At 41.1% G+C, this 21289-nt stretch overlaps 1 protein-coding gene across 1 annotated transcript in view; it reads left to right on the plus strand.

Annotated features, from left to right (window-relative positions):
• npepps (aminopeptidase puromycin sensitive) overlaps nucleotides 1-21289 on the plus strand; it is a 217303-nt gene that overhangs the window by 135116 nt on the left and 60898 nt on the right. The window contains exons 12-14 of the mRNA XM_080213884.1: nucleotides 2335-2395; nucleotides 12327-12436; nucleotides 13455-13518. Coding sequence (XP_080070010.1) covers nucleotides 2335-2395; nucleotides 12327-12436; nucleotides 13455-13518 — 235 coding nt within the window. The remainder of the gene's footprint in view (nucleotides 1-2334; nucleotides 2396-12326; nucleotides 12437-13454; nucleotides 13519-21289) is intronic.

Here is a 21289-nt window from a genome sequence, read left to right on the forward strand (position 1 = left end):
AACTGCCCTGCTGTCTATTTCCAATATTATCTGTGTATGTATGTGTTGTCATTATTTGATTTTAGGTTTAAATTCATATCTATAGCGAGAATTGAAAACCTAGCCAGCAAACTGTTCTACATCCAAACAGGTCCTACAGTCTAATTTAAAAATGTATGTTTTTTTGTGGGAGAGGGGAAATGTGAATAAGGGATACTAGGAGGTGATCACAAGGCTATAATATGATCAAGGCCCAAATATCATGAGGGAAGTGGAAAAGGTTTCCAATTCATCAGAATGCCTCAATCAAACAAGAATCTTGAAATCGCCCTCTGTCTTATGTACAATCTGCACTCTTTATTTTTCCTGTGAGATTTTGAATTCACTTTTTTAAAGTAACAAAACTATAGGTATGTTCAGTTAAATGAGTATGCTCAAAATTTAACATTAATTAGAATGGAAACATTGTAAAATTTCTTTGAAATAATTTGCAATTGATGATCTTGAAGTTATTTATTTTCTGCAACAATTGGACAGTACTGTCTTGAACAAATTTCTGGAATTTTGGAATGTTCTTGTTCTACCTGATTGTGAGGCAAAAATGATTGAAATAAAGAGATCCTGATAGTTGTTTTTTTACATTCACCACCAGACTCTTGTCTGATGCTGTGATTTTACACAAACCACAGCTACAGGATCCGAGTCAGATGCTAATTCATAAACCTCCTTTTGCACATCATCACATGCAAAGAATAAAATGAAAAAGAGCGATGATAATAGTATCTAGGAAATAGTGGAGGTGGGGGTATGAGGAGGAGGATGCAAATGGGAGGAAAGAGAATGAAAGTTGTGATTATCATCCAAATTTCTGGAAAATTCTAAGAAAAATATAATTTATGTTATACCAGAGTTCCTTAGAATTAGCAAGGTTTTTAAAAACTCTGCAGTCTGTTGTTACATTGCAAAATTGTAATTCAAAGAAAAAGCACAGATCATCCCCTTTGTCCTTTATCACATGTTTACATACTGCAGGCATGTGGGCATCAAGCTATAATGATGAGTTACTTGAACCTGAAAGTTTCATAATAAGATCTTCATGTCCTACTTCACGTAGGTGGGCCCAGTTGCATCAGGCCTTGTGCAGGAGTTCATAACAACTCTGAGTTTATCTGCAAGTCATGGCAGAGGGCTGAGGAAAAAAATAAACCCTTCAAGGTCAAGTTACAATTCTTTCCACTTTCCTTGGCTGTTGTTTTTGCAGAATTTTAAAAGAAAAAACATTTCGAACCATAAAATTTAAGAACTTTCACACACATTTTTTTTTTAATTTTAAAAAAAAGATATATTACCAAAAATTGGTGCACTTCCTAATTGGGATAGTAGCTTGCTAGGCTGTATATTGAATCATATTTGGGTTCTACCTTGCCTCCTTGTTTTTCCCATTAGCCTAGAAATTACTGATTGAGATATTAGTGTAAAAACATGCAACATATTTGTCTGACACTTTTTTGTCTGCTATTTTAATTGAGGAATTAATTCATTTAAAATATGATTTCATCCTCTTTTAGAATAGATAAGAAAAATGTCACAAATGCACGAAATGTTTGTACACTAAAATTGCAAACAATATTTCCAGGTTAATCTAAGCACAGTGCAAAGTGGCTTGGTTGGTCACTGAGGTTGAGTGCAGAAGCATCTTGTTTCAGCATTCAGCCTTGTAAGTGGTAAGATGATTTTAGAAATTTGGGGATGAGTTTTCCCCCATACCTCTTCAGAAATCAAGAAGGACAAGGTCGGCATGGAACCACATCATGAATTATTCTCCTAAAAACAAGAATTCAGATACCTTATTTTGCCATGTCACAGTTCTGATGCTAAAATATGTATGTACAATTGAACAGACTTCCTTTTCTCTTCCATCTAAACAAGGCTTAAAATTTAGTAACGTTTACCTTACCAACAGTTGGATCTTGTATATAGCTTTCTTGTTATTTTGTGCAGTGCTGTCATTTTATTCCAAGAATACACAGACAGTAATTGATAGCTTACAGAAAGTGATGAGTATGACTCAAGTTATTTTTTAATTGTTGTTGTTAGTAAGCATCTGGATGAAATCACATGCAATGAGATGCTCAATGGAAGAGGGAAGCAAGACTGGAATTGTGTTGTTAACTTAATTGTTTTATATTCTGTGCCTGTTCTATTTGTGTTATCAGAACAAACTGATTTTAAAAGGAGTAATTTAACTTGTCACTAAATTTATTTCAGTTTTATTTTAGTTTGTGCTAGGATGTTATCTTGTACCTGCTACCTTGACTTCCTAATTTTACTGAAAAATGTTCGTCTTCGTTACAGGATTTCAGGAAAGGAATGAACTTGTACTTGACGAAGTTTCAAAATAAAAATGCAGCAACAGGTAAGCACAATTCAACGTAAATCACAATAAACTTTTTGTGGAATAGCTATTGAAATGCTTTGGAAGGGGAGCTGGGAGTTATCCTGGTTTCCTGATCAGTGTTCTTCCTAATCTGTTCCCCCAGAAACAGATTATCTGGTCATTTCTCCATTTACAAGACTTGACTGTGAGCAAATTGATGATAAATACTGTGCAGCAAGCATATATGAACTGTTCTAGGTGTGAGAAACGCAGCTCACAGTCAAACAATTTAGTCAAGTCAAGTTCTGAAGGAGCAAGATATTTTATTTAACGTTCTTGCAAGACCGGGTGTCCAATAAAATAGGCACACCTTACATTGATTTGCAGCACATTTTTATACTTTTTTACAAGCATTGTAATGGCTTTGCAATGTGTTGTTCTCCCCTAATTGGTGGTCCCTGTCCCATCTATGTGTTGTCATTCCCCTATTGGCTCGAGGTGCCCCAAGTTTCCATCCCCTCTACTCCCCATCTAACAATGTCTCCTGTTATCACAAGAGTGCATTAGTAAACTCATCCGTCTTATCCAACACTGTTACATGTCCAGTTCAGATTGGCGGTAATCAATCCTTTGCCAACTTAATCACTGCTGTCCCGACTATCTCAGTGACCTTTTTCCCCCTTTTATGCTTAGTTGTAGAAACAACACATCTTGCAGACCATTTGCTTTTTGTAACTTGGACCTCGTACATTCCTTCAAGATGTGGTGTATGCTTCACTGCACACCACACCTCTGGTGTTATTTCTACACCACAGGCAGTCTTTTTATTATCCCTAACTATTGCTCTGTTAGCAGCAGCGAATCTTATGCCCTATGTTTGTGACTAAACTCACAGTTGTTTCCATAATGTGGGTTATCAATGTGCCTGGCTATATCCAGTCTACCTGACTTTAAGCTATTTCTCTATGGTGTACAGATATATGTGTTAACAGCATCTTTAGCTGTTGCCCACATAGGGTACCTGAAAGATGGGATAAGACTCAATAAGTTGTCTGATAACACTATAAATTGTCTTTTCTAGCATTGAATGCTAACTTTAAATTTCGCCATTTACTGCTGGTTCTTATTATGCTAGCTATGATTTTCCAAAATTCCTTAGATTCAGGAATAATCCTACAAGACGGAAGCTGACATATGTTGCACAGTTTTTCAAGAAAGGAGGAAAAGAGAACCGTGAACTACAGATCCATTAGCCTTACACCAATTGTTAGGAAAATGCTGGAATCATTATTAGGGAAGTCTTAACAATGCTCTTTAAAAAAAACATTGTTTAATAAAAGAAAATCTTGTTTAACAATGTTTTTTGGAGTTTCTGAGGATGTAACCAATAGGCTAGATAAAGGGGAACCAGGAGATGTAGTCTACCTGGATTTCCAGAAGACGTTTGCTGAGGTGCAATACAAAGGACTATTGAGCTGAATAAGGGGTAATTTATTAGTATGGCTAGAGGATTGATTAACGGATAGGAAACAGAGTGGGCATAAATGGGGCTTTTTAAAGTTGCCTGGCAAGGATTAGTGCTGGGGACTCAGTTATTTATAATCTATATTAATGATTTAAATGAAGAGACAGTTCATTCATCTAAGTTTGTTGACGATACCAAGCTAGATGGAAAGGTAAGCAATAGGGAAAACACACAGGCTGCAAAGAGATATAGACAAGTTAGATGAGCAGACAAAAAGATGTCAGATTAAACATAGAGGGAAGTGTTAAGTTAATTATTTTTGTTGTAAGAATAAAAAAGCAGAATTTTTTTGAGAAAATTGTATGTTTGGTGTTCAGAGAGACTTAGGTATGCTTGTACAAAGAATACAGAGTTAGCATCAGGTGTAGCTAACAATTAGGAAGGCAAAATGGCATGTTGGCCTTTATTCCAAAGGGGTTAGAGTTAAAGAATAAAGATATTGTGCCACAGGGTTTTGGCGTGACTGCATATGGAGTACTATGTGCCATTTTGGCCTTCATATTTAAGAAAAGATGTACTTGCATTGGAAGCAATATAGCAAGCGTTCTCTAAATTGGTCCCTGGAAAGCAGGGGACCTCTTGTGATGAGAGAATGAGTAAATTGGGCTTAATTTCTCTGGAGTTTAAAAGAATGAGAGACATTCTCATTGCAATCTGCAAAATTCTGGAGGGGCTTGATGCTGAGAAATTGTTTCTGTAGGTTGGAGAATCTAAAACAAAGGCATAGTCTCAGGATAAGGGACCAGTCATTTAGGACTGAGGTGAGGAGAGGCAGTGGCGTATTGTCACTGGATTGTTAATCTAGAGAACCACGGTAATGCTTTGGGAACCTAGGTTTGAATCACACTATGGCAGATGGTGGAATTTAAACTCAATAAAACATCTGGAATTAAAAATCTAATGTTGACCATGAAACCATTGTCGATTGTAGCAAAAACCCATCTGGTTCACTGATATCCTTTAGGGAAGGAACTTGTTATCCATGCCTGGTCTGGCCAACATGTGACTCTAGACCTACAGTAATGCGGTTGATGATTAAATGCTGTCTGAAATGGCTCAGCAATCCACTTAGTTGTATTCAACCACTTTAAAGAGAACACAAGGAAGGAACCAAATGAACCACCCAGCATCGACCTAGGTGCCAAAAATGACAACAGCAAACCTCGTCCTGTTGACCTTGCAAAGTCCTCTTTACCAACATCTGGGGTTTGTGTCAAAATTGGGAGAGCTGTCTCAGAGTCGTACAACAGTCTGACACAAACATAGAATCCCTACATTGCAAGAAGAGGCCATTCAGCCTGCTAAGTATGCACTGGCAACAATCTCACCCAGGCTGTATCCCCATAACCCCATGTATTTATCCTAATAATCAATTTATCATGCCCAATCAACCTAAACTGCACATCTTTGGAGTGTGGAGGGAAACTGGAGCATCCGGAAGAAACCAGTGCAAACATAGGGAGAATGTGCAAACTCCACACAGTCACTCAAGGCCAGAATTGAACTGGGTCCCTGTGCTGTGATGCAGCAATGCTAATGCACTGAGCCACCATGTGGCCATAATTGTGAAATCATACCTTACAGAAAATGTCCCAGACATCACCAGAATAGACCCAGCAGATGTGGTGGCACAGTGGTACACAGCCGGAAGGGAGTTGCCCTGGGAGTGCTCAACAAGTGGACCGCATGAAGCCTTAGCACAACGTCAGACATGAGTAAAGAAACCTTGAAGACCACTTGGAGGAACCACTGAGGATGGCAAGGGCACAGAATGGACTCTAGGTGGGGGACTTCAATGTCCATTACCAAGAGTAGCTTGGTAGCACCACCACAGGCTGAGCTGGCCAGGACCTAAAGACATAGTTGCTAGGCTAGAACTGCGGCAGGTGGTGAGGGAACCAACAAGAGGGAAAAACATACTTGATCTCATGCTACTAGCCTCCCTGTCTCGGACGCATCTGTCTCTGACAGTATTGATAAGGGTGACCACTGTACCGTCCTTGTGGAGGTGAAGTCCCGCCCTTACTTTTGAGGATACCCTGAATTGTGTTGTGTGGCACTTGAATGGGATTGACTTCAGCTTGATCTCGCAACTCAGAAATGGGCACACATGATGTGCTATGGGCTATCAGCAGCAGAATTGTACTCAGTCACAATCTGCAACCTCATAGCTTAGCATATTTTCCCCACTTTATATTACCACCAACCCAGGAGATCAACCCTGGTTCAATGAAGAGTGCTGGAGGGCATGCCAGGAACAACATCAAGCATATCTAAAATTAAGGTATCAACCTGGTGAAGCTATAGTGCAGGACCACCTACATGCAAACAGCAAAAACAGCAAGTAAGAGACACAGCTGAGCAATCTCACAACCAACAGACCAGATCTAAGGTCTGCAACTGTGCCGCATACAGACACTAATGGTGGTGGACAATTAAATAACTCACTGGAGGGGGTGGCTCCACTAATATCCCCATTCTCAATGCTGGAGAAGCCCAGCACATCTATGCAAAAGATAAGCATTCGCAACAATTTTCAGCCAGAAGTGCCAAGTGGATGATCCATCTCAGCTTCCTCTGGAGGCCCCCAGCATCACAGAGATCAGTCTTCAGCCAATTCAATTCACTTCACATGATATCAAGAAGCAGCTGAAAGCTCTGGGTATTGCAAAGGTTATGGGCCCTGACTATATTCCGGCAATAGTCAAAGAACAAAGAAAAGTAGAACACAGGAACGGGTCCTCCGGCCTTTCAAGCCTGGCCGGTCATGATGCCCAAACTAAACTAAACAAAAAACCTTCTGCCCTTACTTGTTCCATATCTCTCTCTTTCCTCCATATTCATGTACCTATCCAGATGCCTCTTAAATATTGCTAATGTGCCTGCTTCCACCACATCCTCTGGCAGTGCATTCCAGGCACCCACCACTGTCTGTGTGAAAAACCTCCCCTGCACATCTCCCTTAAACTTTCCCCCTCTCACCTTGACCCTGTACCCCCTTGTACCCTTGGAAAAAGCCTCTGACTATCCGCTCTGTCTGTGCCCCATATGATTTTGTAGACCTTTATCAGGTCTCCCCCTCAGCCTCCGTCTTTCCAGTGATAACAATCCTAGTTTATTCAACCTCCCCTCGTAGCCACACCCTCGAGACCAGGCAACATCGTAGTGACCCTTCTTAGTGCACTGTCCAAAGCTTCCACGTCCTTCTGACCAGTTCTAGTGTGGCGACCAGAACTGCACTCTATACTCAATAACCAGGTTGCAACGTAATTTCCCAACTCCTGTTCTCAGTGTCCTGCTGACGAAGGCAAGTATGCCATGTGCCTTCTCAATCACCTTGGCCACCTGTGTTGCCACTTCTAGGGAACTGTGGACCTACAAACCCAGATCCCTCTATATTAATGCTCCTAAGTGTTCTGCCATTTACAGTATAATTCATACCTAAATTTGATTCTCCAACATTCTTCACCTCACATGTTTGGATTAAACTTTATCTGCCATTTCTGTGCCCAAGTCTCCAGTTATCTATATCATGTTGTATCTGATAATCCTTGGCACTATCAGTAACTCCACCAATCTTTGTGTAATCCGCAAACTTACTAATCAGACCACCTACGTTTTCCTCCAGATCATTTATATATACTATAAACAACAGAGGTCCCACCACTGATCCCTGAGGAACATGCTATAGACCTCCATTCTGAAAAATACCCTTCCACAGCTACACTGTCTTCTGTGATCAAGCTGGTTCTGTACCCATCTAGGCAGCCTATCCCAAATCCCATGTGATTTTAGTTTTTGTACCAGTTTGCCACGTGAGAGCTTCAAATGCCTTACTAAGTCCATTGAAACTACATCCACATGCCTTCGCTCATCAATTTTCTTCTTCACCTCAATAAAACTTGATCAGGTTGGTGAAACATGACCTTCCCCATATAAAACCATGTTGTCTGTCACAAACTAGTCTATTTTCCTCCAAATGTGCATATATCCTGTCCTTCAATATTTCTCCAAAAGCTTCTCCACCACTGATGTCAGGCTCACAACCTACAATTTGCTGGATTATCCCTACTTCTTTCTTAAACAAAGGTACAACATTGACTATTCTTCAGTTCTGTGGAACCTTGCCTGTGGTCAAAGAGGATGTGAAGATATTTGTTAAGGGCCCAGCTATTTCCCTCCTTGCCTCCCACAGTAACCTGGGATAGATCCCATCCAGTCCCGGGGGACTTGTCTACCTTGATGCAATTTAGGATACACCTCCTCCTTTGATATATTGACATTCTCTGGAACTTTCATGCACCTATCCCTGACCTCAACATCTGTCATGTCCTTCCCCTTGGTGAATACTGATATAAAGTACTCATTAAGGATTTCACCCATTTTCTGTGGTTCCATGCATAACTTCCCTCCATTGTCCTTGAGTGGGCTTACTTTTTCTTTTGCTACCCTCTTGCTCCTAATATGTGCATAGAAAGCCTTGGGATTCTCCTTGACCCTGTTTGCTAAAGATATTTCATGGCCCCTTTTAGCCCTCATAATTCTGCGTTTAAGTTCCTTTCTATTTTCACTGCACTCTTCAAGGGTTTTGTCAGTTTTTAGATGCCTAGACCTATCATATGTTTCCTTTTCCCTTTTGACTAAGCTTACAATTTCCCCTGTCATCCATGGTTCCCGAATCCTGCCATTTTGATTCTTCACTTTTGCGGGGACATATATGTCCTGCATTTCAATCCACTGGCCTTTCAAAGCCTCCCACATGTCAGACATGGATTTGCCTTCAAATAACCACTCCCAATTCACATTCTCCAGTTCCTGTCTAATTTGGATGTAATTGGCCCTCGCCTAGTTAAGCACCCTCACCCGAATGCCATTCTTGTCCTTATGGGCAGTATGATGGCACAGTGGTTAGCACTGCTGCCTCACAGCGCCAGGAACTGGGTTCGATTTCTAGCTTGGGTCACTGTCTGTGTGCTGTCTGCATGTTCTCCCTGTATCTCTGGATTTTCTCCCAGTGGCTCATTTCCCAATACCAAGTCTGGTATGCCCCACTCTCTGGTTAGATTGTCAACGTACTGTATCAAAAAGCCCTCCTAGACACATCTAACAAATTGCTCTCCATCTGAGCCGCTGGCTGTAAGGCACTCCCAGTCAATATGGGGAAAGTTAAAGTCGCCCATCACAACAACCCTGCTTTTTTCACACATTTTCAGTATCTGACTACACAACTGTTCCTCTGTCTCCTACAGGCTGTTGGGGAGGTCTATAGTACACTCCCAACATTGTAATTTCACCCTTCTTACTCCTGAGCTCCACCCATAATGCCTCACTACAAGATCTGTGAAGACATGAGCTCCACAACTTGCTGCGCCCTTAACCAAGCTGTTCCAGTACAGCTACAACACTGGCATCTACCTGGCAATGTGGAAAGTTGCCCAGGTATGTCCTGTATACAAGAAAAAAATTCAATCCAGCTAATTACCGCCCCATCAGTTTTCTCTCAATCATCAGCAAAGTAATGGAAGGAGTCATCAACAGTGCTACTAGGTGACACTTGGCAATAACCTGCCCACTGATGCTCTGTTTGGGTATGCCTGGATCACTCAGCTCCTGATCTCATTACAGCCTTGACCAAACATGGTCAAAAGTGTTGAATGCCAGAGGTGAGGTGAGAATGACAGCCCTTGATGTCAAGACAATATTTGACCTAGTGTGGCATCAAGGAGCCCAAGCAAAACTGAATTCAATAAGAATGAGGGGGGAACTCTCCAGTGGGTGGCATCATACATGGCACAAAGGAAAATAGTTATGGTGACTGAAGGTTAATCATCTCAGCTTTAGGACATCACTGCAGGAGTTCATCAGGTTAGTGCCCTAGGCCCAGCCGTCTTCAGCTGCTTCATCAATGACCTTCCCTTCCATCATAAGGTTGGAAGTGGGGATGTTCACTGATGACTGCAGAATGTTGCTGCATTTAAGACAGAAACTGCTTCAGTATCTGAGGAATCGCAAATGATGCTGAAGACCCGGCTGAAATCCAGGCTTGGGCTGACAAGTGGCAAGTAACATTAGCACCACACAAGTGCCAGGCAATGACCATCTCCAAAGAGAGAGGATCTAACCGTTGCCGCTTGACGTTCAATGGCATTACCTTTGCTAAGTCCCCCACTATCAATATTCTGCAAGTTACCATTGACCAGCAACTGAACTGAACTAGCCATACAAATACTGTGACTACCAGAGCAGGTCAAAGGAATCTGCAGCGAAATACTCACCTCCTGACCTCTCCTTCCCCTCATTCCCACCACCCCCCCCAAACCCCAAAAAGCCTGTATGTCATCTAAAAGATACATCTCAGGAGTGTAATGGAATATTCTTCAGTTGCCTGGATGAGTGCAGCTCCAACATGATTGCTACCCCTTCCCCCCCAAACATTTATTTAAACCCTAAACCATCGACCAACAGTGGCTGTGTGTGTGCGCTATTTACAAGATGCACTGCAGGAACTCAACAGGGTTGCTTAGACAGCATCTTCCAAATCCATGAACACTTCCATCTAGTAGGACAAAAGTAGCAGATACCTGGACATTCCCCTCCAAATCAGTCACCATCCTGACTTGGAAATATAACGCTATATTTTCACTGTCTCTGGGTCAAAATCATAGAATTCCCTCCTTAGCAGTGTAGTGAGTGTGCCCACATCTCAGTTCAAGAAGGTTGCCTTCTCAAGGCAACTAGACATGGGCAAAAATGCTGGTCTCACCGACAACACCCACATCCCATTAAAAATAATTTTTTAAAAAAAATTTGTGTCTCGGAATTAAGGAAATGGGGAGTGGGCAGGAAAATAAAGTTGAAGGTCAAGATCAGCCATGATGATATTGAATGAAGGAGCAAGCTCAATGGGTCGTCTCGTGTCTTCCTACTCCTATTTCTTATGTTTTTATGGGAGTGCGAAGAGTAAATTGGAAACTTTTATGAAATGTGTATAATTCACATGATCAACTAGCAGAGGTATATCTGTTCCTAAACGCTTTTAAAATTGCACCATTTAGCTTGTATTACCTTGTTTCATTCAACCTACCAAGATGTATTATTTCAAACTTGTTTGCACTAAATTTCAGTCTGCTCATTTCATCAGTCTGTCCTTTTCAAGTCTGTTATTATGCTCATTAAGCACATTTCTGAATTTTATGCCACTCAAGTACAGGTTATTCGTACATCTTGATTTATTTCTTTTTTATATGTTATTAGTCATAAGTACGCTTACATTAACACCGCAATGAAGTTACTGTGAAAATCCCCTAGTTTCCACACTTTGGCGCCTGTTCGGGTACACTGAGGGAGAATTTAGCATGGCCAATGCACCTAACCAGCCCGTCTTTTGGACTGTGGGAGGAAACCAGAGCTCCCGGAGGAAATCCATGCGGGCACGGGAGAACGTGCAAACTCCACACAGACAGTGACCCAAGCTGGGAATCGAATCCGAGCCCCTGGTGTTGTGAGGCAGCAGTGCTAACTACTGTGCCACCATGCTGCCCTATTCTAATTGTCAAAAACATTGCGTGTGCCAATCACTTTTTGTCATCATTCGTGAAGTTTTAATTTGTTCTGTGTATATTCACACGCTAGAAAATAATGGATATCAGAGAATGGCTTTAAAGTTGCAATTGAATTGAGGAAAGTTATTATTGTCATCAGAATTACAAGAATAGATTACTGCCTTGAATCACGTCATTCAGTAAAAGGAAGAGTTATTCAGTTTGTGCAGGTTTTAACCTGTAACAAAATGCAGATTTGGAGTAGGGAAATGGATCGAACAGTAAGTTAGCACATTGACTTTTCTCTACTGTGATTGATTAGTTTTAAACAGGATGAAAATTTCCCCTTGCTGATGTGAATCAGTTTGGGCAGTTTAGAGCATCTCCTTTTGAGAGCTTCCAGAATGCAAACGATAAGAATGTAGATCTAATTTTCCAATCTCACTCTGGCTAGAAAGACTGGAAATGTCAAAGTGGTACATAGGAATTATCTTTAAGTTTGATGGGGCACAATTGTAACAAGCTTTCATCTTCATTGCCCTTGTTTGCCAAACATCGGACATCTTTAATACAGTGCTCGCGACATTTAGTGCTCCATTCCTATCTTTAACAAATACAAATATTACTAATTAGAATGGGTATACAGAAAGGAAGCAGGTGAGATGCATTTTTTTGTGTTCAGCAGGTTACATAATCTCACTTGTTCATTATGTTTACAATGTTAAATTTCCATAAGTTTTCTTTTGACTGTCATGAAATATAGGAGCAACTAATCTTTCCTATCATGCTTGCCTATTCTCTTGTGCTTCTCTTAGCAGCTGTTTGCAGTTGTAGATCTGGATTTTGGATCTTGGAGTTAGTGATACTTTGATCCTTTTGGTTTAAGAATTTTTTTTCTTCTCAGAGGACCTGTGGAACTGTTTGGAACAAGCTAGTGGAAAGCCTATTAATGCTGTGATGAGTTCATGGACAAAACAGATGGGATTTCCCCTCATTTATGTTCAAGAAAGACAGGTACATTGTTGGTCTAGTTACAATCTCTGAATGAATCCATATCTATAAAACAGAGAATTATAGAGTCAGGCGTATTAGAATCACCAAAATTTACAAAATCAGTTGATCTGTCATAGCTATGCTGTATCTTTAAAAGGGCTTCAGTCAGAAATGTTTGACACTATTTCTTCTTGAAGCAGACTCATTTTTAGAAAATAATTAATTGAGCTCTTTCAATGGCTTTGTGTATTGTGTTGTAAGTTCCACTCTCTTTCTCTCTCTCGCTCTCTCAGGACAGGACATTTTGGCTTCAGTGGATTTTCATTAGCTAGGGTTCCTATTCCTGTTTACTCCAATAAATCCAGCTTAGAAGTATACATAAATGTTAAGTGAATACTTGTTTTTCCATGTGGATCCCTCTGATAGATTAGCCCAGGAATGTGCAGTTGAAAACTGAAAAGGAGAAGTCTTTCCTTCAATGGCAAATGGGTACTATTAGTGAAAGAGGAGCATTATTTATATCCAGAAGACAGGATGTCCTCACACGAGGCAGGGTGTCCTTTGATGACGAATCATCCTGACTCAAAACATTAGCTGTGTTATCCCTCCATAGCAGTGTTTCCAGCATTTTCTGTTTTTGTCCTCGTGTAATATGGTTAGACAGCTCTACAGGACTATTGTTTACCAGTTATTGGTGAAATATGATTTGTTGCTCTGCTACATTCTGTTAATAATTGAATAATGCTGGGCTGTTTGTTACAAGGAAGTGATCTTCCAGAGGGAGACTTTCTGTGAGCTTCTTGTCATCAGTCCCTCATTGTTGTAAATTACCAGTTTGCTTTATGGCATTTGAAAAATCTGCAGTATATTTCTTAGCTCTTTGATTTCTGGTTCTTCATGGAAACATTTTTTATTTGTAACTTATGACGTTGTAAAGATAGAAACCTTCTAACAGCAAACCTTTGGGCTTCTGTATTAATTTCATGCAGTAGACATAGAGTGCTGCGTATCTAAAACAAAAAAATCACTCCCTTTTTAGGAAGGGGACAACCGAGTACTGAAGCTTTTGCAGAAGAAATTCTGTGCTGGTGGACCATATGCTGGTAAGAGCAAATTAAATTACTGAAACTGTATTATATTTATTTTTAATTTAGCCCAGTAAATACTAATAGACTCTCAACTTTCAGAATATGAATCTTCCCTTTTCATAGACCTTCTATAAAGATAATGCTTGTTGATTTCTAATGAATATTGCAAGGCAGATTTAATTCTGATAGTATGATTCTCAAAGGTTGCACTTGCAAAAGTCCTTTTAAGTCTCTAAAGCAAACATTGCTTGAAAGCAGTTTGACATTTTGACTGGTTTTATGCTCAAGTTTTTGGAATGTTAAGAGTTTTGGGGGCTAAGTATTTTGACATGACATTCCAGCGTCAAGAAATCTTACAGGGACATTGCATGTAATGTCAACTTGCAATCCCTCAATCCAAACAAACCCTGCCTCATCAAAGATTTTAGTGCCTGTTTCTTGACTCCAACTGAAAGCAACTGATTCAACATGAATCTGCATTTCACACACTAACTATCTTGTGATGTTGAAGTTTGGTTTTGGGTTTAACACTATTTCATGTTGAATTCTGTTTAGTTTTGTACCGAATCCTAACGTGATTCAAAGGTTGAAAAAGCAAGATTTTCAATCGTTGTGCCACCTACACTACTTTTACTTAAATTTATCATTTCCAAAACTGACAAACATACATAAACTTCTACCAAAAATTTAAGACTTTTATAATGAGCAATATTCTTGGACTAATTTTTGTTTTTAAAAAAATCGGCGTTACAATTTACCTCCGTATTAAAACACTGGCATACGTTCAAACTGAGGTTGAAACCAAGCTTGAGAAAGTGTTTTTGTCACAGGGAAAGTGGAAGGACATCAGTAAATGGGAGAAGCCGGCAGTAATTGGAGGACAGTGTTTATGGGATGGATAATTGAAGGGGGAATAATAATTGAGGACAGGCACTTACAGATAGCAAAAGTTTCTACAAATATATAAAATGAAAAAAAGTGGCAAAAGTAAACATTGGTCCTTTAGAGGATGAGAAGGAGGATGTAATAAGTGGAAATGAGAAAATGGCTGAGGCATTGAGCAGGTATTTTGTGTCAGTCTTCACAGTGAAAGACACAAATAACATGCCAAAAATTGATGACAGGAAGGCTATGGCAGGTGAGAACCTAGAAACTACCATTATCACAAAAGAGATAGTGTTGGGCAAGTTAATGGGGCTAAAGGTAGACAAGTCTCCTGGTCCTGACAGAATGCATCCCAGGGTACTAAAAGAGATGGCAGGAGAAATAGCAAATGCACTATTGGTAATTTACTAAAATTTGCTGGACTCTGGAGTGGTTCCCGCAGATTGGAAAACAACGAATGCGATGCCGCTGTTTTAAAAAAAAAGTGGTAGACAAAAGACAGGTAACTATAGGCTGATTAGCTTAACTTCTGTAGTAAGGAAAATGCTTGAATCCATCATCAAGGAAGAAATAGTGAGACATCTAGATATAAATTGTCCCACTGGTAATTTGCAGCATTGGGTTCATGAAGGGCAGGTCATGTTTGACTCATTTGGTGGAATTCTTTGAGAACATTGTATGTGTAGTGGACAATGGGGAACCTGTGGATGTGGTGTATCTGGATTTCCAGAAGGCATTTGACCAAGGTGCCACACCAAAGATTGCTACATAAGATAAAAGTGCACACTGTTACGGGTAATGTATTAGCATGAATAGAACATAGAACATTACAGCGCAGAACAGGCCCTTCGGCCCACGATGTTGCGCCGACCAATTAAAAAAGCAATGACCCTCTAACCTAAACCAATCCCTTTCCATCCATAAACCTATCCACGGATCTCTTAAATGCCCCCAAACTAGGCGCATCTACAACTGCAGCAGGCAGGGCATTCCAATCCCTCACCACCCTCTGGGTAAAGAACCTACCTCTGACATCCGTCCTATATCTACCACCCCTTAATTTAAAGCTATGCCCCCTCGTGCTAGCTTTCTCCATCCGAGGAAAAAGGCTATCACTGTTCACCCTATCTAAACCTCTAATCATCTTATATGTTTCAATAAGGTCCCCTCTTAGCCACCTTCTTTCTAATGAAAACAACCCCAAATCCCTCAGTCTCTCCTCATAGGACCTTCCCTCCATACCAGGCAACATCCTGGTAAACCTCCTCTGCACCCTCTCCAATGCCTCCACATCCTTCCTATAATGTGGGGACCAGAACTGCGCACAATACTCCAAGTGCGGACGCACCAGAGTTTTGTACAGTTGCAACATGACGTTGCGGCTCCTAAATTCAATCCCCCTACCAATAAACGCCAAGACACCGTATGCCTTCCTAACTACCTTATCTACTTGATTCCCAACTTTCAGGGATCTATGTACACATACACCTAGATTCTTCTGTTCATCAACACTATTCAGAGTCCTACCGTTAGCCCTATACTCTACACATCCGTTATTCCTGCCAAAGTGAATTACCTCACACTTTTCCGCATTAAACTCCATCTGCCACCTCTTGGCCCAGCTCTGCAACTTGTCCAAGTCTCTCTGTAATCTATGACACCCCTCTACACTATCTACCACTCCTCTGACTTTGGTGTCATCAGCAAATTTACTGATCCACCCAACTATACCCTCATCCAGATCATTTATAAAAATTACAAACAGCAGTGGCCCCAAAACAGATCCCTGAGGCACACCACTTGTAACCGAACTCCATGACGAATACTTTCCATCAACCACCACCCTCTGTCTCCTATCTGCTAGTCAATTCCTGATCCAATTAACTAAATCACCCCCAATCCCATACATCTGCATCTGCAGAAGCCTTCCATGGTGAACCTTATCAAACGCCTTACTAAAGTCCATATATACCATGTCAACTGCCTTACCCCCATCCACCTCTTTGGTCACTTTCTCAAAAAACTCAATAAGGTTAGTAAGGCATGACCTACCCTTCACAAAACCGTGCTGACTATCTCCAATCAATACATTACTCTCTAAATAACTATAAATCCTATCCCTAATAATTTTTTCTAAAACTTTGCCCACAACAGAAGTAAGACTCACCGGTCTATAATTCCCGGGGAAGTCTCTGTTCCCCTTCTTAAACAATGGGACAACATTTGCTATCCTCCAATCCTCTGGCACTATACCTGTGGACACAGTAAAAAGTCTGACAACACCAGGTTTTAGTCCAACCGATTTATTTGATAATAGACTCTATTATCAAATAAATCGGTTGGACTAAAACCTGGTGTTGTCAGACTTTTTACTGTGTTTACGCCAGTCCAACGCCGGCATACCCACATCATGACTATACCTGTGACCAACGACGACCTGAAGATCAGAGCCAGAGGCTCTGCAATCGCCTCTCTTGCCTCCCAGAGAATCCTAGGGTAAATCCCGTCCGGCCCAGGGGACTTATCTATTTTCAAACCCTCAAGAATATCTAGCACATCCTCCTTATCAACTGCAATACTATCCAGTTTACAACCCTGTAACCCAGTGTTCTCCACAGCTACATTTATGTCTCCCTGCGTGAATACCGAAGAGAAATATTGGTTCAATGCCTCTCCAATCTCTTCCGGTTCCACACATAACTTCCCACTGCTGTCTCTAACTGGCCCTAATCTTGCCCTAACCAATCTTCTGTTCTTAACATATCTATAGAACGCCTTAGGATTCTCCTTAATCCTATCAGCCAAAGTCTTCTCGTGTCCTCTTTTAGCTCTTCTTAACTCACTCTTCAACTCCCTCCTAGCCAATCTAAAGCTTTCCAGTGCACTACCTGAGCCCTCAAGTCTCATCCTGACATAAGCCTCCTTTTTCCTTTTAACCAGCGAAACAACTTCTTTAGTGCACCACGGTTCCCTTGCTCGACCATTTCCTCCTTGCCTGACAGGGACATGCATATCAAGGACTCGCAGTAGCTGCTCCTTGAAAAAACTCCACATTTCAGACGTTCCCAGCCCCTGTAGTCTCCTAGTCCAACCTATGCTTCCTAATTCTCTCCTAATAGCCTCATAATTACCCTTCCCCCAGCTAAAACTACTGTCCCGAGGTTCATGCCTATCCCTTTCCATCACTAAGGTGAACGTAACCGAATTGTGGTCACTATCACCAAAATGCACACCAACTTCCAAGTCTAACACCTGGTCTGGCTCATTTCCCAGCACCAAATCCAATATAGCCTCACCTATAGTCTATCTACATACTGAGTCAAAAAACCTTCCTGCACGCTTTGTGCAAAAACTGACCCCTCTAATGAGCTAGAACTATAGCTATTCCAATCAATATTAGTAAAGTTAAAGTCCCCCATAACAATTACCCTATTACTTTCACTCCTATCCAGGATCGTCTCCGCAATCCTTTCCTCAACCTCTCTAGAACTTTTAGGAGGTCTATAAAAGACTCCCAACAGGGTGACCTCTCCTCTCCTATTTCTAATCTCAGCCCATACTACCTCAACAGACAAGTCCTCATCAAACTTCTTCTCTGACACTGTGATACAATCCTTGACTAATAATGCTACCCCTCCCCCCCTTCTACCTCCTTCTCTACTCCGACTGAAGCATTTGAACCCCGGAACCTGCAACAACCATTCCTGCCCCTGCTCTATCCATGTCTGAAATGGCCACAACATCAAAGTTCCAGGTACTGATCCACGCTGCAAGTTCATCCACCTTATTGCGAATACTCCTCACATTAAAGTGTACGCATTTCAAACCATGCTCTGCTCCACCCCCACGATGCCGTGCATTGCAGTCCCCATCTATGCCCCCCTCACTTTCATCCCTGCTACTCAGGATCCCAGGATTGGTTAACTAACAGAAAGCAAAGAGTGGGGGTAAATGAGTGTTTTTCTGATTGGCAGACAGTGGCTAGTGGTGTGCCTCAGGGATCAGTGTTGGGACCACAGTTGTTTATGATTTACATAGATGATTTGGAGTTGGGGACTAGATGTAGTGTGTCAAAATTCACAAATGACACTAAGATGGGTGGGAGAGCAAAGTGTGCTGAAGAGGCTGAAAGTCTGCAAAGGGCTACAGATAATCTAAGTGAGTGGGCGAGGGTCTGACAGATGGTGTAAAATGCTGCTAAATTTTGGTAAGAATAATAGCAAAAAATAGATTACTATTTAAATAGTAAAAAATTGCAGCATGCTCCTTGCAGAGGGGCCTGGGTGTCTTGTGCAGGAATTTCAAGGAGTTAGTTTGCAGGTGCAGCAGGTAATTAAGAAGGCAAATGGAATTTTGTCCTTCACTGCTAGAGGGATGGAGTTTAAAAACAGCGGGATTATGTTGCAGCTGTATAAGGTGCTGGTGAGGCCACACCTGGAGTACTGTGTACAATTTTGGTCTCCTTACTTGAGAAAGGATATACTGGCACTGGAGGCGTTGCAAGGAGACTCACTAGGTTGATTCCAGAGTTGAGAGGGTTGGTTTGTGAGGAGAAACTGAGTAGACTGGGACTATACTCATTGGAATTCAGAAGAATGAGGGAAGATCGTATAGAAATATTTAAGTTTATGAAGGGAATAGATAAGGTAGAAGCAGTGAAGTTGTTTCCACTGCTGGGTGAAATTAGAACAAGGGGGCATAGCCTCAAAATAAGGGGAAGCAGATTTAGGACTGAGTTGAGGAGGAACTTCTTCGCACAAAGGGTTGTGAATCTGTGGAATTCCCTGCCTAGTAAAGCAGTTGAGGCTACCTCATTGAATGTTTTTAAGGCAAGGCTAGATAAATTTTTGAACAGTAGAGGAATTAAGGATTATGGTGAGCGGGTGGGTAAGTGGAGCTGAGTCCACAAAAAGATCAGCCATGATCTTATTGATGGCGGAGCAGGTTTGAGGGGCCAGGTGGCCTACTCCTGCACCTAGTTCTTATATTATTAAGTGGTGAATTATGGAGGAACTGAAAAAGGACCCGAGTAAATGGAAGAGTTGGGGGTAATAGAAATTGGATGAGCTGACCAATAAATGGGCTGTTTTCTCTAGATAAAAGAAGATAGGTGAAATAGGTCAGTGAAATGTTTGAAGGGATTGAGTATGATAGATGTAAAGAAAATATATCTACTGGGGGGGAGGTTTAATCACTAATGAGTGCAGTAAAATTCAGCAGGAACTTGTTTGCCTAGAGAGTGGTGAGGGTGTGAAACACACAGCTGCATGGAGTATTGAGGCAGTGATCAAACGCTTGGTCAAAGAGGTAGACTTAAGGAGAATCTGAGTAAAACAGAGGTTTAATGGGGGGAAATCCAGAGCTGAGCACTTAAACAGTAGTAAAGGAATTGAGGGATACACTAGAGATGTCAAAGTTGGAGGAATGGAGCGTTCTACTAGAGTTGTAGGCCTGGAAGAGTTTATGCTTATAGGGACGGGAGAGAACATGTGAATGAGAATTTTTAAATTCAGGTGTTGGTGAACCTGAACCCACTATGAGTCAGTGAACGTGGATGATTTGTGAATGGGACTCGGTGCGCGTTAGGATACAGACAGCAAAATTCTTGATGAACTCTGAAAGAGTTCAACCGAATGTGGAAGAAGTTTAGGAAAGCATCAGATTAGTTGTGTCTGGAGGAAACATGAATGAATGTTTGACAGCATCTGATTGAGGCAGGCGTGGAGAAGAATAATATTGCAGAAGTGGCAGTTAGGTGTCTTGATTGAAAGGATGTCAGATTAGAAATTCAGTTCAGGGACAAGTAGGTCATCAATGTTGTGAAGAACCTGGTTCAGATCAAACAGTAGCCAGCAAGGGAGTTAGAATTGATGGCCTGGGAAAAGAGTTTGTGGAGAGTGGAAGACAATAGCTTCTTAGTGATTAATTGGAGGAAATTTCCAGCACAGGAAGTTGGACAAGCAGTCTTCTCAATACCAAAGTAGTGGGAGGTTCAGGAGATGTGGTGATGAGATAGAATTAGGCATCATCAGCATCCATGTGGAAAATGATGTCTTCAGATGATGTTGCCAAGAGGCAGTGTTTAAATGAAAAATAGTAGGAGCCACAGATAGATCCTTCATGGGTTTCCCACCGTAGCAGTGCATAAATGGGAAGAGAAATGAGATTCTCTAGCTGTACCAGGATAGGTAAAAGTGGAAGCAAAGGAGGTCACCCCCACTTAACTGAACATCAAAGGGAAAAGCCTTTGTGGAGGATAGTGTGGCTACCCAGGTCCCACTTTTAGGTCTTTGCTGAGTTAGATAATCTCTGCTGAAGCTGTAATAGGGGTATTGCAATCAATCGGGTAAACAAGGAACAAATATTTCAGCCAGTGATTACTGTCTTGTGTAAGGCGTTGGCGATCACAGTATTTGGTTTTGCTTTGATTCTTCCTGTGATCAGATAGCCTGCTGGCGCTCAATGTCTGGATTGTGGAAAATGTATGACTTGAGGTGAGGACCTAGTTGTGGGACACGTGAAATTATTTTAGAACATGATTTTAGCTTCCAGGGGAATGGGAGAAAATTCACTGAGAGAAATGTACATAACTTGTTATTATTTGTCATTCTTAACTGTAGGATTTTTTTAAAAATTGCTGAGCTTGTCAGAAAATAAACATTTCACCAAGTTTCACCCTTGAAGATGAGTTAGTTTGGCTGTCAACTATTGGATGTGAAAAGGTGTATCATAATTTGGTAACCAGTCCCCTTTGAAAATGTTTCTATAGGGGACAAGTCAGTTTGTGCCAGACATCTTGCTATACATAACCAACATTGTTTAATTTACACTCAAACAAAGAAGAACAAAGGTTTTTATCATATTAAATCCTGTTTTTAACTTTGCTTCCTGACTGAGACGA

This window comes from Carcharhinus amblyrhynchos, chromosome 27 (assembly GCF_965287045.1).
Source record: "Carcharhinus amblyrhynchos chromosome 27, sCarAmb.v2.hapA, whole genome shotgun sequence".
NCBI lineage: Eukaryota > Metazoa > Chordata > Chondrichthyes > Carcharhiniformes > Carcharhinidae > Carcharhinus > Carcharhinus amblyrhynchos.